Here is a 12,597-nt window from a genome sequence, read left to right as displayed (position 1 = left end):
CTCATTTTCTCGTCCGAGCCACCTCGAAATCCTCGTCCTTTCAATATTATTTTTTTTAAGTGTCTAATCCTTCCAGATAAAACTATTTTTTAAGAATCAAGTCTCGTTAGGGCATAAATGAAATATCAAATTTTTGTAAATCGAAAAAAGAGTTTCAATTGAATTAAAGATTTCAAGTTTAATGTCTTTAAAAATGTTCACCTTTTTCACGCGCATTTTCAGATATTCCTGGTGTAGAATGCCGCAAATAATTCCAAGTTATCACAAAGGTTAGCCATTACGGAGGCAGAAGAGATTTATGTTTTACCAAAATAAAGTTTGACATCATTCTCATGGGGTTGAAGTATCCAACGTGATATAATCATTGCAATACTTTAGTGCATCCACATTTTACGCCCTAACGTGGCCAGATTTTAAAAAAATAGTTTTATCTTCAAGAATTGGAAACTTTTAACACAAAACAATCGAAGGACTAGGATTCCGAGGTGGATCGGACGAGAAAATGTGGCTCGGACAAGAAATTGTTGTGGCTGGCCTTCCTCCCCTCAGTCAAGTATTAGTGTGTGAGTGTCGACAGTTGATGAACATTGCGCATGCGGCCATGATAACTCCCCCTAAAGTTTTAATCTTCAACACAATGTTTGACATAAAAAGCAATTTTAAAACATTAAAATTCATTAGTTGACATATTTTAAATACGCATTTTGTTCTTAAATGTATTCAAAGACAAAAAATCTAATTCCTCCTCAATGTCGTCTTCCTTTCAAATCATCAAACAATTAATATTTTCTTGAGACATAATAATGTTGTAACATTGCTTTTTATGTCTAACATTGTGTTAAAATGGTAAAAACTTTAGGGAAAGTTCGCCCTATGCAAGAGTCCGCTCCATGCAAGAGTCCGCTCCATGCATGACACCGGGCTTGTTAAATAACTTTTTTATCTTAAACCAGTTCCTGATGTGGCCTAATGTGACCCAGTAAAATGTACACAAATACCATTCCCTCTACCGGAGGATTTTTTTGTAGCCATGAAAGACGTTTGATTTCTTTTTACAGAAACATCAAATATAAACTAAATATCATGTACCAAACCATACCAACCAAACCAAACCGTTTATTTTAAATTCATAATAACTCTGTTTGTCGTTCTGTGCTTCTTTTCTGACATTCCTCTTTAATTAAAAAAGTAAGCAAATGAGAATATTTTTTGTTGGATAGAATTCTATTTTCAAAACATTATCAAAACAATGAAATTTTAGAAACAAAACATTTGAGCAAACCTAATTAATTTTCGTGCAATGAATAAAAAGACAAAATTTGATCAGGGGTGTATTTTTTCATTCTTTCCCTCCCCCTCAAAATTTCTTTTTTTGATTGCCTTCCCTAAATTCGAGAACTAAAAAGACATCATTTTTTCATGTTTATATTGCAGTACATAATATTTATATTGCAGTACATTATATTTATATTGCAGTACATAATATTTATATTGCAGTACATAATGTTTATATTGCAGTACATAATATTTATATTGCAGTACATAATATTTATATTGCAGTACATAATATTTATATTGCAGTACATGATAATCCCTTAAATTATGCATTTTAAAAAGCATAAATGGGGCTGGAGGAATTTTTTTTAATTTTGCGTAATGGTATGGTGTTAAAGACTTGGTTTTGATATTTGATTATATCAATATATCTATATATAAATTTGGCTTGTCTGTTTGTATCCAATAAACGTCAAAACGGCTGAACCGATAGGGCCAAAAATTTTTGTGGGAAATCACGTGACCACAGGAAAGGTTTATGAATGTTTAAAATTTAAAAAAATGTGTTTTAAAGGTTTTTAATTTTGTAAAAAAAATTAAATTCTTGAAAATCCGCGAATTTTTTTTTTTAATCCGCAAAATTTTTTCTTCTTTGTTTAAAATGTAAACAAAAAGAATATGTTCACAATTTAAATAGAAGATGGGCGCGAAGCGCCCTAAAAGTCTAGTAAATTATAAATTCATAACATTTAGTTGCTCAACTAATTTAAATTCATTTATTCATTAATTTCACCCAAACTGTTCAACTTTGCTGCATCTGTATTCAAATCCCATTGTATTCAATATACGTAACGATAAATATATAATATACAGTGATAAAACAACACATTCATTTATATGTTGCCTATAGCCGACCAATCAGCTGGACCGAATGGGCTAAAATTTTTTGTGGAAACTCATGGGTGGGCGGGGGGTGTCTTTGGCTAAAAACAATTAAAAACGCCATGCCCTTCAGCTTGTATATAATATACAGTGATAACTAAAAAACTCTGGACTAGAAAGTTGACTTGTAAACTCAAGATATGACTTTAAATAATCCAATGAACATGACGCACAGCAATTGTGCAATGTAATCAGACCCATTTAAGTTAATATAAGTGATTTAATAGCTCACTAGTAAAGCTATTTGCTTTGTCACATCAAATGCATTCAAGTAGTTCTTTAATGTCGTCTTCCGATTCTACATTTTTCTGGTTATTACTGTATCATAAGTTAATCTAACTTTGTTATTTCCCAAACCACATAATATTTGCAAAGTGCTAACCTTTGATCTAAACTACAATGATCATGCTTAGCATCAACTTTGTTTATGACCTCATCATTGACCTCTATAGTGACCTCAACTGTGATTTTATCCTCAACATTGTCCAAAATCTTGACCTCAATCTTGACCTCTACTGTGACCTCCAACTTGGTTATACAACCTTTACCTTGACCTCTTTTGTGACCCCAACCTTGATTATGAAACTTTAACCTCTAACATCTCTCTTGTGATTTGTGAACTCAACCTTTAAATCTCGCTTGACCTTCAGCTTGACCTTAAATTTGCCCTCTATTGTAAACCTCAAAGTTGACCTTTATTGTGACCTCAAAGTTGACCTCTATTGTAACCTCAAAGTTAATCTCTCTTGTAACCTCAAACATGACCTCTATTGTGACCTCAAACCTGACCTTTACTTTTACCTCTACCTTTCGTAATCCATCCGGCAGAAGAGTTTGTTTTCTCTGAAGTAACAAGAGTTCTGCAGGGAACATTGGCACTAGAACAATCAATTAATCAATTGATTATAAAGTTATCAATCAACTCATAAATCAAATCAAGGTTTCAATTAATAAATCAATACAGTGATAATTGTAATGATAATTCAATGTTGAGTTATTAAATTCTTTAAAATTGTGTTTTTTAAAGAAATTTAAGTTCTATTGATTAGTCTACGCGCATAGTGGAATTTAATGCCGCACTTTAACGATAGACTGTATTTTTGGTCGTCTTGATTTTTGAACTCCATTTAATAATAATATGTAGTAGCCAAGCATTTAATAATAATATGTAATAGCCAAGGATCAAAATGAAAATAAAAATGCCAAAGAAATACAAAAACTTTTAGATTGAATAAAAAACTTTTAAATGAAAGGAAACCGACCTGAGAGCAGAATAGGAAATATAAAACCGACCTGAGAGCAGAATAGGAAATATAAAACCGACCTGAGAGCAGAATAGGAAATATAAAACTGACCTGGGAGCAGAATAGACAATATAAAAATGACCTTGGAGNAGAATTGGAGATAACAAGTTGAAACCAGGGGGTGGAGAATATATATATGAAGTATAATCTGCCATGATGTGCAATTCTAATTCATTATCTGTATTAATAATATTATTATCTTAACTATTTGTATGTTGACCCAGCCGGGCTAGCCCGGTCAGTTCATTTCTACCTGTTTATAAATAAAGTAGTTGAATATCGTTAATTGATCAGAACGGACGTATACAGAGCCTTGAGTTTTGGCTAGAGATTTAGTTAGAGAGAATTTCATTAGACTGTGAGTTAAGTAATCGTTAGAGAAGTAGCATCTAGATTTGTTACAGATAGACAAAAACCTACTGCATTGTATAGCATTGTTTTGATTTTTGAAGATTATACTGTATTGTATAGCATTGTTTTGATTTTTGAAGCATGAAATACATATTTAGTCAGAGAAATCCTAAAGATGAAGGATGTTTTATTGAATATATAAAAATCCAAAATTTGGTAGCACATTTCCCACCCGCAGCTTGTCATGGGTTTAACATTAAAATTACCAAATTCTGTGTATAAAATTCCTCACACACTCTCTCTTTCTCTCTAACACACACCCCCTCTTTTTCTCTCTAACACACACCCTCTCTTTCTCTCTAACGCACACCCTCTCTTTCTCTCTAACACACACCACCCCTTTCTCTCTAAAAAACACACACTGAAAGCTGAATTTTCTCTCTTCTCTCTTCAGAGAAAAGAATTCCTTTGACAACTTGTCCTAGGGCTAAACTTGGATATTCATTAAACAAAAAACACGTGACCTACAGGGGGGCTCAAATACATGACATACAGGGTAGCTCAAACACATGACCAATATAGGGTCAAACATGTATTCTACAGGGTAGCCCAAACGCATGACATACCATTTTATTATATTTACATACGTACAATCGTTTTTTTCAAACACCATCATGTTCACGAAAAATTTCTTTCGTTCATTGTTGTTGTTGTTGTGATGTTGAATTTACATTAGTTTAACGAGGTTTACCTGGCAAATTTATTATCTGGATGTCCAGTGTTGTTGTTGTTGTTGTGATGTTGAATTGTTGTCAACATACCACTGTTGTGTCCCAACATATCTCTGGGTGAAAGGACCTTTAAAAATCTTTAAAAAATAAAATTCAAATTGATTAATTCAAATTTTCTAAAATTTTAGAAACTAAAATCTAATTTGTTGAGAAATGGTTGACTTAAGTTGGAAAAAATTTTAATTAAAATATATTTTCATATTGTGTAAACTGTAGGAGAAATCTTCACATAAAAGGAATAATCCTAAAGGTCCCTAAATCAAATTTTCTAATCCCTATATCTTTGCAACCGGATGGTTAAAACCTTTGATATTTCAAATCTAGACATTGAGTTACAAAATCAGAGTTTTTGACAAAAATTCAATTCCTTTCCTGTCATAGTTATGTTTATAAAAAAATGGTAGTAAATTTTGTTTTAAAAATATATATCTCTTTTTTAATTAAAGGGTCCAATCCCTATCACACTTGATGGGGTGTGGCCCAACGCCCACCAATCCTACGTAGTCCTCCATAGCCTAAAAAAACGAAAATTTAGAAAATGAAAGCCTGTCAAAAATGATCGAAGTAAGTTTTTAAAGTCTCAAAATTATGTTTATTTTAATCATCAAAGAAACTGAAAAGAAAAGTTAATTTCAAATGCAAAATTTATTAAGATATCCTTGTATTTCTATCTAAAAATTGACAATTTTTAATTGTTGTTGATCTTTTAAAGTGACTTGATGCGTTTTTATGCAGTTTAGTAAAAGAAGAAAATGACCAGAATTCAACACGTTTATGGTTGATAGAAAACCAACGATACAGCTTCCTCAAGCTTCCTCAGGAAAAGGTTTAAAGTATGAGAATCGGAAATCCAATTTTTTATAATTTAAAATTTAAAATTTGAAATTTAAAGGAAACTTGAAATTACGCCGACAGTCTCTTTAAGATAAAACATTTGATGAAACCATTTTCTTAACACTCGGATCTTTTCTAGGTTTTACTTTCCATTTTGTCACGTTTCAAAACAAGATTTAAATTTTACTTTTTCTGTTTTATCATAAGATTTAATTAGAGAAAAATCTGAAAAATAAAAATAATTCTAATTAACCTAAAAAACAACAAAAGAATCATTTCAATAAATGAAATTCTTGGGGAAAAAAGTAAATAATAAAGTAAAAACGAATATACCTAAAGGGACTGTCCTCGGATTTTATATGACCCTCCATTTCAAAAAGTGGGGCATGCATGATGGATATCGAGATCAATGCTTTATCAACTCTTTTTCTTAATCTCCAGATTAAATAAGGCTTGTTTTCTTCTTGTTATTAATCTTCAGATTAATTAACCGATCGGGATTAAGGATATTCCATTATGATCATTAATCTGGCATGGAAAGTATTTAATTCTCATAATTTCTTTATTGCTCGTGAAGCAGGAAATGCGCAAGTCACTTTTGCAGAGAAAACAACAAATGAAAATCAATATTTATCAAAAAGAAAAACATGGATTTTTATGAAAAAAAGTGTAATAATCTTACAAGTTTGGACTTATTGAAATTAATGAAAATATCAATAAAACTTTTTCTATTGAAATATAAATCAATTTTCAATGATTTTACATATTTTTTAAACTTTGAACTATTTTAACAAATTTAGATTTAAGTTTTTATCTAATATCAAGTTTAAAAGTTTAAAAGGGCATTTACGTCTTTTTTGTGTCATCTTTTCTGTACGTAGTATAATTATTATTTTTTATCAATGGATTTAAATAAACCTTCTAAGTTAAAAATGAATATTTTAGAATAAATAAACTTCACAAAAATAATTAAGTCCGAAAAATCAAAATTTATTTATGAGAAAAACTAGGTTTAGTTAAGTATGATCTCTAGGTTTAGTCCATTGTGCTCTAGGTTTATTCTGTTGTGCAGATATCTAGGTTTAGTTTAGTGTAATATCTAGGTTTAGTCTACTGTGATCTCTAGGTTTAGTTAAGTGTGATCTCTAGGTTTAGTCTACTGTGATCTCTAGGTTTAGTTTAGCGTGATCTCTAGGTTTAGTTTTCTGTGATCTCTAGGTTTAGTTTAGCGTGATCTCTAGGTTTAGTTTAGTGTGATCTCTAGGCTTAGTTTAGTTTGATCTATAGGTTTAGTTAAGCGTGATCTCTAGGTTTAGTTTAGTGTGATCTTTAGGCTTAGTTTAGTGTGATCTCTAGGTTTAGTTTAGTGAGATCTCTAAGTTTAGTTTAGCGTGATCTCTAGGTTTAGTTTAGTGTGATATTTAGGCTTAGTTTAGTGTGATCTCTAGGTTTAGATTAGTTTGATCTATAGGTTTAGTTTATCGTTATCTCTATGTTTAGTTTAGTGTGATCTTTAGGTTTAGTTTATTGGGATCTCCAGGTTTAGTTTAGAAGTTATCTCTAGGTTTAGTTTAGTTTGATCTATAGGTTTAGTCTGGCGTGATCTTGAAAGAGAAATTTCACCCTGAACTGATGTTTGTGTCCGTGTGTTTGTGTCTGTTTGTCTACACGTGCGTCCAAGGATCAAAGTGTTTCCAGAATATCAATAAACTGGACACTGAGATAGATAGATTGATAGATAGATAGATAGATAGATAGATAGATAGATAGATAGATAGATAGATAGATAGATAGATAGATAGATAGATAGATAGATAGATAGATAGATAGATAGATAGATAGATAGATAGATAGATAGATAGATAGATAGATAGATAGATAGATAGATAGATAGATAGATAGATAGATAGATAGATAGATAGATAGATAGATAGATAGATAGATAGATAGATAGATAGATAGATAGATAGATAGATAGATGAAAAGTTTCTGGATATAGGAAGAGAAATCTTTTAATATTTATTGTTCGAACATTTTCAGTTTGTAAAAATAAAATTTAAATTTCCTGCTCTCTCATTGGACCAATTTCTCTGCTCTTACATATCATTGGCGGAAAGCAAAGTAATCCTGTTTCTAATTGGTTGGATAGACTTTCTGGCCTCTGATTGGTTGGTTTCGATGCCTCCGCATCTTGTTTTGGCGGCAAAACTTTCCAAGTCCTATTAAATATTTTATTGAAATTAAATTACTTTTTAAAATTTTTTTATTTTGGCTCTATTAATCATTACGATTCTTTTGGGGTACACTTTGGAAACTGGAACATTTTGTACTTTTCATTTCAAAGTTGCGATACATTTTTTTCGAAAATAATTACTAAATACATATATTTCTTTAGTTGTAATAACCATTACATATTAAAGCAGCAAAATAATAATAATAATAATAATAATAGTAATAATCATAATAATAATAATAATAACAATAATAATAATAATAATAATAAATAAATAAATAAAAAACAAAATAAACTTTACAATGATTGTTAAAATGTTAAGATGTTGAGATTTAAATTGTTTTTGTTGTTACGAGAATTCAAAACAAACTGTTCAAATTTGAGTTTTATTAATGAGCATGTGTGCGGGGGTCGTTCTAAAAGGAATATCAAAACTTTGTAAACTTTTTAAAAAAGTATTGATGGATTTCCAAAATAATTTTATATCCAAGAAATAAAAATTTTATACTTAATATTCTTATTTAAAGTCTTTCATCCGAGAAAATTAAATAGTTTTACCTTAATATATGTAAATATTGTCGATAACATTCAATCCATGTGAAAATATTTGAATATTTTGGAATTTTTGGAATTTTTCTGAACAGCTTAAAGTGAAGGAATCTGAATTTTTTAAGAAAATTTCAAAATACAAAATAACATGTAACATTTTATTAAAGTCACATTTTAATAAAAAGCTNCTCTCTCTCTCTCTCTCTCTCTCTCTCTCTCTCTCTCTCTCTCTCTCTCTCTCTCTCTCTCTCTCTCTCTCTCTCTCTCTCTCTCTCTCTCTCTCTCTCTCTCTCTCTCTCTCTCTCTCTCTCTCTCTCTCTCTCTCTCTCTCTCTCTCTCTCTCTCTCTCTCTCTCTCTCTCTCTCTCTCTCTCTCTCTCTCTCTCTCTCTCTCTCTCTCTCTCTCTCTCTCTCTCTCTCTCTCTCTCATTCACACATAATTTCACACACTTTCTCTCATACTGCAGTCCACTGTACACACACACATATTGAGCTAAATAAACATTGCCCTGTGCTAGAACAAACATAAGAAATCCCTTTGTATCTTCTCTAGTATTTGGTTTGGATGAGTTGAGCAGCTGATCCCACGTGCAGTTGTTTGGTTTGGGCTCAGCCACGTGTTCTGCTTTGATCCTGCAGTGTACACAGAAACCGGTTTACATAATTGCGCATATTCAAGGTTTTGTAATTAATTAACAATTTTGTAATTTTTGAATAACCTTGTAATTGCTAAAAAGTTTAAATTTAGAATAGTTTTGTGTTGTTTACCAACAACCAATTTTTTTTAATGAAAACATTTGTTTAATTATTGAAATTATTGGCAACAAATCCATCCTTTTATTTCGGCAACACTAAAAAGAATCACTTTATGATTTAAAATAAGAAAAATTATAAAACAGATTATGAAAAAACTTAACAAAATGATTTAGTTTCAAAACAATACAAAAAAGTTTAAGAAAAGCAAGGCCGTTTCTGAACAAAAAGGAATATTTTCAGAAAAAATTAAAATAGATTTTAAAAAATTTTCTGCCGAAAAAAAAAGTTTTAAAGCTACATGAAAAAGATTCAGAAAAATATGTAAAATGTTTTCAATGAAAACCAAATAGTTTTAGAACTATTTGAAAATATTTTGAACGAAAGAGCAAACTTTCTAACCAAGCTGAAACGTAGAAATTTAATATCTAAAAAATTCCAACTTTTTTTATTTTTAAAAACAGATACAACAGTTTATGAACAAAATTATCAAGTTTTAGAACAAATATAACAGTTTATGAACAAAATTATTAAGTTTTAGAACAAATATAATAGTTTATGAACAAAATTATCAAGTTTTAGAGCAAATAAGATTGTATTCAAAAAATGTATTTAATATTAGTCTTTTGATTAAAATAAAGATTCAATGAAAAAGTCACAAAATAATCTGATCTAAAGAAACAAAATGGAAAAAAAAGAATATTAATAAATGAAGAAATATGAAGAATAAGGATCTGCACCATGTTGTTCCTTCTGGAGATCAATGCAAGATGTCACCATATAAATTAACCTTTCTTTTAACCTCAAACCTGACCTCTATTGTGACCTCAAAGTTGACCTCTATTGTAACCTCAAACATGACCTCTATTGTGACCTCAAACCTGACCTTTACTTTTACCTCTACCTTTCGTAATCCATCCGGCAGAAGAGTTTGTTTTCTCTGAAGTAACAAGAGTTCTGCAGGGAACATTGGCACTAGAACAATCAATTAATCAATTGATTATAAAGTTATCAATCAACTCATAAATCAAATCAAGGTTTCAATTAATAAATCAATACAGTGATAATTGTAATGATAATTCAATGTTGAGTTATTAAATTCTTTAACATTGTGTTTTTTAAAGAAATTTAAGTTCTATTGATTAGTCTACGCGCATAGTGGAATTTAATGCCGCACTTTAACGATAGACTGTATTTTTGGGCGTCTTGTTTTTTAACTCCATTTAATAATAATATGTAGTAGCCAAGCATTTAATAATAATATCAAAATGAAAATAAAAATGCCAAAGAAATACAAAAACTTTTAGATTGAATAAAAAACTTTTAAATGAAAGGAAACCGACCTGAGAGCAGAATAGGAAATATAAAACCGACCTGAGAGCAGAATAGGAAATATAAAACCGACCTGAGAGCAGAATAGGAAATATAAAACTGACCTGGGAGCAGAATAGACAATATAAAAATGACCTTGGAGCAGAATAGACAATATAAAACTAACCTGGGAGCAGAATAGACAATATAAAATTGACCTGGGAGCAGAATAGACAATATAAAACTGACCTGGGAGCAGAATAGACAATATAAAACTAACCTGGGAGCAGAATAAACAATATAAAACTAACCTGGGAGCAGAATAAACAATATAAAACTGACCTGGGAGCAGAATAGACAATATAAAAATGACCTGGGAGCAGAATAGACAATATAAAAATGACCTGAGAGCAGAAAAGGCAATATAAAACTGACCTGGGAGCAGAATAGACAATATAAAAATGACCTGGGAGCAGAATAGACAATATAAAACTAACCTGGGAGCAGAAAAGACAATATAAAATTGACCTGGGAGCAGAATAGACAATATAAAACTGACCTGGGAGCAGAATAAACAATATAAAACTAACCTGGGAGCAGAAAGACAATATAAAACTATCCTGGGAGCAGAATAAACAATATAAAACTGACCTGGGAGCAGAATAGACAATATAAAACTGACCTGGGAGCAAAATAAACAATATAAAACTGACCTGGGAGCAGAATAAACAATATAAAACTAACCTGGGAGCAGAATAAACAATAAAAAACTGACCTGGGAGCAGAATAAACAATATAAAACTAACCTGGGAGCAGAATAAACAATATAAAACTAACCTGGGAGCAGAATAGACAATATAAAAATGACCTGGGAGTAGAATAAGCAATATAAAACTAACATGGGAGCAGAATAGACAAAATAAAACTAAGACCAGAAAGACAATATAAAACTGACCTGGGAGCAGAATAGACAATATAAAACTGACCTGGGAGCAAAATAGACAATATAAAACTGACCTGGGAGTAGAATAAACAATATAAAACTGACCTGGGAGCAGAATAAACAATATAAAACTAACCTGGGAGCAGAATAGACAATATAAAACTGACCTGGGAGCAGAATAGACAATATAAAACTAACCTGGGAGTAGAATAAACAATATAAAACTAACCTGGGACCAGAATAGACAATATAAAACTGACCTGGGAGCAGAATAGACAATATAAAACTGACCTGGGAGCAGAATAGACAATATAAAACTGACCTGGGAGCAGAATAGACAATGTAAAACTAACCTGGGAGCAGAATAAACAGTCTTCATGCCACGAACTCTCTCCTAGTCTCATCACAAACCTTTTATTTATTTATTAATATTAATTAAATAATTAATTAATAATTTTATTAATTTGAATTAAATTTTAGGTTAATGAGCTCTTGATAATTTATAAAATGAACGACCAGATTAAAGAATGGTGAACAAATGAAGAAATAAACGAACCAACGATAAACCAATGAACGAATAAATGAACCAACGATAAACAGATGAACAAATAAAGAAACCAACGATAAACCAATGAACGAATAAATGAACCAACGATGAACCAATGAACGAATTAATGAAACAACGATAAACCAATGAACGAATAAATGAACCAACGATAAAGCAATGAACGAATAAATGAACCAATAAAAAACAAATGAAAAAATAAATGAACCAATCATAAACCAATTGAACGAATAAATGAACCAACAATAAACCAAGGAACAAATAAATGAACCAATCATAAACAATGAACGAATAAATGAACCAACGATAAACCAATGAACGAATAAATGAACCAACGATAAAAATGAACGAATAAATGAACCAATGAACAAATAAATGAACCAACGATAAACCAATGAACGAATAAATGAACCAACGATAAACAAATGAAACAAATAAAGAAACCAACGATAAACCAATGAACGAATAAATGAACCAATGATAAACCAATGAAAGAATAAATGAACCAAAGATAAACCAATGAACGAATAAATAAACCAATGAACGAATAAATGAACCAACGATAAACCAATGAACGAATAAATGAACCAATGAACAAATAAATGAACCAACGATAAACCAATGAACGAATAAATGAACCAACGATAAACCAAGGAACAAATAAATGAACCAATCATAAACTATGAACGAATAAATGAACCAACGATAAACCATTGAACGAATAAATGATTGGCACTAGAACAATCA

The 12,597-nt window shown here is 30.6% G+C and overlaps 1 protein-coding gene and 1 long non-coding RNA gene across 2 annotated transcripts in view; both read right to left on the bottom strand.

Moving 5' to 3' along the window:
• Nucleotides 1-3,589, bottom strand: part of LOC111717611 (uncharacterized) — a 4,084-nt gene extending 495 nt beyond the window's left edge. The window contains exons 1-2 of the long non-coding RNA XR_002768843.1: nt 3,573-3,589; nt 3,025-3,095 (exon numbers count right to left, since the gene is read on the bottom strand). This is a non-coding gene — a long non-coding RNA (uncharacterized LOC111717611). The remainder of the gene's footprint in view (nt 1-3,024; nt 3,096-3,572) is intronic.
• Nucleotides 1-11,701, bottom strand: part of LOC111717613 (LIM homeobox transcription factor 1-beta) — a gene marked incomplete at both ends in the record, with an annotated part of 15,370 nt that extends 3,669 nt beyond the window's left edge. Inside the window, 2 exons of the mRNA XM_023493114.1 lie at nt 9,936-10,006; nt 11,639-11,701. Of these exons, the coding sequence (XP_023348882.1) occupies nt 9,936-10,006; nt 11,639-11,701 (134 nt within the window). The remainder of the gene's footprint in view (nt 1-9,935; nt 10,007-11,638) is intronic.
• Between the last annotated feature and the right edge of the window lie 896 nt (nt 11,702-12,597).

The sequence above is a fragment of the Eurytemora carolleeae genome, unplaced genomic scaffold (genome assembly GCF_000591075.1).
Source record: "Eurytemora carolleeae unplaced genomic scaffold, Eaff_2.0 scaffold2036, whole genome shotgun sequence".
NCBI classification, from domain to species: Eukaryota; Metazoa; Arthropoda; class Copepoda; order Calanoida; family Temoridae; genus Eurytemora; species Eurytemora carolleeae.
Note: the sequence above shows the minus strand (reverse complement) of the source record. Positions and strands in the feature narration are given on the sequence as shown.